General features: G+C 45.5%; 1 protein-coding gene across 1 annotated transcript in view; it reads right to left on the bottom strand.

The window, feature by feature from the left end:
* Nucleotides 1-6,000, bottom strand: part of PLCH2 (phospholipase C eta 2) — a 118,835-nt gene that overhangs the window by 18,457 nt on the left and 94,378 nt on the right. The window contains exon 20 of the mRNA XM_077931323.1: nucleotides 5,576-5,655. Within this exon, the coding sequence (XP_077787449.1) occupies nucleotides 5,576-5,655 (80 nt within the window). The remainder of the gene's footprint in view (nucleotides 1-5,575; nucleotides 5,656-6,000) is intronic.

A 6,000-nucleotide genomic window follows, 5' to 3' on the forward strand; every position in this document is an offset into this window, starting at 1 on the left:
TCTTCTTCTTCTTCTTCTTCTGACAAGCGACATTCCCAGCCCATTATGGAGATGCCAGGACTGGGCCTGTAACCTCCTGCTGCATAGCACATAGCACATAGCTCATTGAGCACAGCCTGCCCTGGTATAACTTCCTGACAGTAAGAGCTGTTCGACAGTGGAATTTGCTGCCAAGGAGTGTGGTGGAGTCTCCTTCTTTGGAGGTCTTTAAGCAGAGGCTTGACAACCATATGTCAGGAGTGCTCTGATGGTGTTTCCTGCTTGGCAGGGGGTTGGACTCGATGGCCCTTGTGGTCTCTTCCAACTCTATGATTCTATGATTCTATGATTCTAAGTTGTTGTTGAGCTAAGTGGGAGCCAAAGTGATCACAGGGCTATCAAAACCAATCTCTATGTAAGTGGACAATTGTTAGGGAAGTCCAACGCAGTCACATTTGATTTCAAAAGACGGAACTTCCAAAAAATAAAAAGATGAAGGGAATGGTAAAAAAGGAAGTCGAAAGGAAAATGCAAGAGGACCGATTTATTCCAGAACACTTATGGATTGTAGGACACCCCAATAATAGAAGCTCATCTGCAATGAACGCACACCACAGATCAGTGAAGGCGGCGACAGGGCCAAGAAGATGCCAGCGTGGCCTAACAAGCAGAGTCAAGGAAGCTATTAAAGGCAGGAAGGCTCCCTTCAGAAAACAGAAGCCTTGTCCAAATGAAGAGAACACGGATTTTGGCAACAGGAACGCAAGGAGACAATAAAGGAAGCAAATAAAGAATTTGAGGATCACTCCGAGTGCTCCCCTGGTTCTTTCGTTGCAGCTTTTGCAAAGCCAGTTTGAGTTCAAGTCATCTCTCCCAAGGAAAAATGTTCCTTTGCAGCACAGCTTGAGCTTCATCTGGGCTGCAAACGAAGATCTTAGTTGAAAGTGGGGCTTAGATTCAGTCGGCCGATCAGCACCTACTGCAAGCCTTGCTTTCAGCAGGGATCAGCTGTGCTTGGGAGCTCCTGTTCAGGCAACTCCCAAGTACTGCTGGTTCCTGGTGGAACCAGCACTGGTCAACTCTGCTTTTGGCAGGGACTAGCTGCACTTAGGCTTAGGCAAACCTGCCAATTCTAGTTTCTCTCCATTTCCCATTTAAATTTAGCTCTCTACGTTTCCGTATCAGTTTGCAATTTTTTAAATATAAAAAAGTCTTCATAATTTCTCCTAATATATACATGCTTGTGGGCAATTTTGTCTGAGATACACATTTTTTTTCATATATATATGTGTGTGTGTGTGTGTGTGTGTGTGTGTGTGCACTTTGCCCATTATATACATTTTTGTACACATTGCTTGGCCAGAGAACTATGTTGCAAAATTTGAAAAAAGAGAGAGGTGAATTTTGAAGGATTGCTGTGTTTTGTGTATGGTTTCAGAAAGTGTGAATGTGTACAAAAATGCATGTACACGGCTAAAAATTCATACAGTGCATACTTTAGCATGAAAGCAACACACAAAATTGTGTTATGTGCGGGGAAATTGCTTGGGAAATTGTGGACGTTAGAGGTAATTACATAGAAAACGGTGACGGTTAGAAGATCCCAATTAAATGCCGATGAATTCCCACGAGGACTTTAAAAATAAATAAATCACAAACTGATGTAGAAATGTGCAGAAATCAATGTAAAACTGGGGAAACGAGAAACTAGATTCATCCATCCCCAGCCTTGACACAAACAGATAAAAGTCCCTGGCCTGCTGCACAGCTTGTAGGTAGCAGAAACCAGCTGAATGTTGTTTTTAACTTTGGAACTGGATGAAAGACCCACAGAGCTCTATAAAGAGAGAGAGAGCGAGACTCAAGTTGCTTTCAAGTCTTAACTTTTATCCTCCTGGCTTCCCTTCTTTTAAGATTGGTAGAGGTGGACCCTTCCTCCCCCCAATCTCTGTCTCTCTCTCTCTGCCTGACCATCCTTTGCACACGTTGCCAAGCAACACTCGGACTCTTCCTTCTTCCCCTCAGGTTCCGGAGAATCTGGAATTGGATTCTCTCTGGCTCCTCCTGAGCTCCTTGAACCCAGACAGAGGCTTGCTTGTTCTTTTCAGTACATTTTCCTTGCCCTAATTACCGTCTCCTGTCACATCCTCCCTGCCTTTAATTAGGGCTATGCAACAACAGCAGCACGGTTGAGGAGCTGCATTTTGGAGAGGAGGTATATTTTTCTCTCCCCCCTCCCACCATCTCATTCCTGTCCCTTCTATCTACCTCCCAGTCTTTTATTAATTAGTTTCGAAGTCTGAGATGCTTTTCCAAGCGAGGCCGAATGCGTCAAAGAGATGGGCAGAGGGACAGCTAAGACAGGGCCGAACTACACATTACATTAATTACACAGTGCAAGGTTTTTTCTTTCAAAAATATCCAGGGCAAACAGGGGTGGCAATGAGTTGAATCAGGATCTTGGTGCGGATAAGCCCCCTGTTTCAATAAGATGTAGAACCCCAGCCCCACAACACAACATACTGATGTAGAAACATATGAAGAGCCTTGTCGAGGTAGACAAAAAAGACCTATCTTCTCAAGTATCCTGTTTTCAAAAGTGGCCAGTAGGATGCCTCTGGGAAGCTCACAAGTGGAACATGGAGGGCATTCCCCAGTTGTTTCTCCCTTTCCAACATCTGGTATCTTGCCCACGCACATGGAAGTTCCATTTAATTCCTGCTTCTGCTGTTTTGATTTTGTAGGATTTTATACATTTGCTGTTGCAGTGGTGGTGGGGCGTTGGCTGGCATTCTTTTCATAGCATGTCGCCTTGAGAGATTTTAATGAAGAGGGATGTAGGGGGGGGGATCCAAAATTTAAAGGGAATTGGGAGTCCAACAACATCTGGAGGGCTCGCTGGTTGTCCACTATCACCATATCTTATGGAAGCATATTCCATAAGTTATGGTCCAAGTAAATTCTAGTGTTGTATGTGGGAGAGGAGAGGAGAGGGGGGAAATCTAGCTACCATGGAAGGGCAGACAGAACTGCAACTAGTCTTCTAGATGCAGGTCATATAGCCCAACCCTCTGCAATGCAGGAATCACAGCCGAAGATTCCCTGACAGGTGAGCACCTAATCTCTGTTTAAATACCTCCAAGAAAGCAGAGTTCGCCTCCTTCTGTTTCATTTCGAACAGCTTTTTCTGTCCAAAAGTTCTTCCTAACCTTTAGTCTGAATCTGCTTTCTTGCAATTGGAATCCATTGGCTACCCTCTGCAGCAGCAGCAAACAAGCTAGTTCCATATCTTCCATGTGACAGCCCTTCAGATAATGGTCACATACACAGAGGAGCGGTAAAACTTTACTGGGACACCCCTTTGTGTGTTTTTTCTGGTGATGAATCTGGTGGCTGCCCCTCACCTGTTCTGGCTATAGGAATCCAATGCTTGTGAGGAAGCTTGGACTGAATCCCCAGCCTTGTTTGCAGCCCTGGGACCTTCTCCTCAAAGGGAATCATCATCTGCTCGTTTACATACCGCTCGCTTGCCAAAATGGCTTCTAAGCGATTGACAAGGATGAAATCAATTTTGGGGGGTCTCCACGCAAAATTAAAAGTGTACAATAAAACGCGAAGCAGAAGGAGCATGAAGGAAAACAGGGGGTGATGTGCCCTTTTCTTGCTGAGGATGCTGGGATGAGCACTCCCAATCAAGATGTTCTACTAGGATATGGTGACAGGAGCGGGTCAGCAATAAATCACACAGAGCAAGTTAAGGTATCTCCATAGTGGAAGAAACAAGGAGTGTCAGGCCTAATGAGCACAGGAACTCTTCTCAGTAGGTCTTGCCCCCTATGAGGCAGCTATGGAAACTAAAGGTCATTGCCTTCTCACAGCTGCCTAAGTCTCCTCCTTCCCTGGATTGTTTTCAAGCAATCTGAGACTGTGCCTTCATGCATATCTCTGTTCCTCCATCTTCATGCCTCTCCTGGTCCTGGGACACCAGTGGTGAGGGAAGCTTGTTGCAGCAGAAGCAGGGCAGACAACCTGGCTTCCTCTCCAGCCTGACTCATCTCTGCATCTTGGCCTCCCTCCTCTCCTGCTTCTGCTTCTGGACTCCTATCTGCCACAGACTCTCCCAGCTCACTAAGCCCTGTTACCTTTTCAGCTTCTGACACCACCTCCTCCCAGTCTTCTTCCTCTGACCACTCATCGTCATCCCACCCCCAATCCCCAGGCTTCTTCCCTTAGGGAAGGGAGAGGAAGGTTCCTCCAGCTCATAAGATGACATGCGGAAAAACTCAGCTTATAAACACTGCCCACTCACTCATGTGTCTGGTTTTCTATCTGCTATACCAGCGGTACATAGCGGCTGAAAAGGCTTAATTATTGACAGCATCAGGCACAGGGCAAAAGGGAAGGCTCAAGAGTGAGATTCTGCCTTGCTCGCTGCCTTTACCTAGAAAACTAGTTATCTCTTCTTTTCATCTACCCCCTTGAAAATCTAGGGTTGTCTCCAACGTTAGTCCTACTCAGAGCAGACCCATCAAAATTAACAAACATTATTATTTATTCTTATCAGTAGTATATACTGCCTTTCTTTCGCCGAGCGGGACCCAAGGCGGCTTTTGCAAATGAAAACAACGCAGATAAAATAAAAGCTAAAAGGTAATTGTTAAAAAGTAATCAAACTCTAATAGAATTAAAGCAATTTTTAAAAACCTCTTAAAACACAGACAACAAAAACAGCATAGTACTATTAAAAGCCGTTTCCTTAAAAAACAAACAAGCCAGTTCCTAAAGGCCTGTTGGAATAAAAGAGTCTTCATCTGCCTGCAGAAGAAAAAAAAGGAGGGAGCCAGTCTGGCTTCTCTAGGAAGGGAGTTCCAGAGTCTGAGAGCAGCCACCGAGAAGGCCCTGTCACACGTCCCCACCAAGCATGCCTGTGAGGGGAGCAGGACTGAGAGAAAGGCATCTCCTGAGATATGATCTTTCCCACTGCATAGCCTGGGCCCAAGCTGTATGGGGCTTTATAGGCCATAACCAACACTTTGAATTGTGCCCGGAAACAGACCGGTAGCAAGTGGAGCTGCTGTAATAAGGGGGTCATATAGTAAACTTGGTTCCCTTAGGTCCCTTCGTTTCCATGGGTCTGCTCTGAATAAAACTTAGTTGGATACAACCCATGACTTAATTACTCCAGACTGCAAATAAGACATTGCAGTCTTAACAATAACTATTGACCTATTACATGGTTTTTCAAAGCAAATTCTGCACCCTTGCATATGGTAGGTGGCCTTACGACCACAGGAGTGTGCATGTGCAAGAGCACACGCGTGTGGACAGGCGAGAGACCTCTCACCCTAATTCAGTGGTGTGGTTCCTAGCAGAGAGCATTCCCCATGAGGTTTAAGACGCAACCCCAATTTAGAGAAGTCTGGTTTTAGCAAAACAGGTGACATTTTCCTTTCTGCCATTGCTCTGCCCATCCCACAAAAAAGCAGTAGAGCAATGTGGTTTTAAAGAGTTCTCAAGTCACCAAATTAGAATCTTACCAAATGTTCCTCAATGGAAAGGGGCAAATTTCCCCGTCTCAAGACCCGTGATTACTCACCTTACCACATATCTCATTGATAGCTACGTGAACAAAGATGGACGCCTCCTCCATGCCTTCCAGGTAGACATGCCGATAGCCTGAAAAGCAAGGGAAGTAGGTAAAGCACACATCCCAGCTAGTTCCTCCGGGGCCTGGATAGCGCAGTTAGTTAGAGCGTGGTGCTGGTAATGCCAAGTTTGCAGGTTCAATTCCCACATGGGACAGTTGCACATTCCTGCATTGTAGGGGGTTGGACTAGATGACCACCAGGGTCTCTTCCAACTCTATGATTTTAAGAAGTCTCAGAAGTCCAGAGAACTGGGAGTTGAGATCAGAATCCCCTCCCCCCCCATACACACCCAGAAAAACAGGGGAAACCGTTGGAGAAATATGAAGGAAAATAGGAAATGGAAGCAATGAAGGTAGGAAGAGGATTCCATGGA

This window comes from Podarcis muralis, chromosome 7 (genome assembly GCF_964188315.1).
Source record: "Podarcis muralis chromosome 7, rPodMur119.hap1.1, whole genome shotgun sequence".
Classification (NCBI taxonomy): Eukaryota; Metazoa; Chordata; class Lepidosauria; order Squamata; family Lacertidae; genus Podarcis; species Podarcis muralis.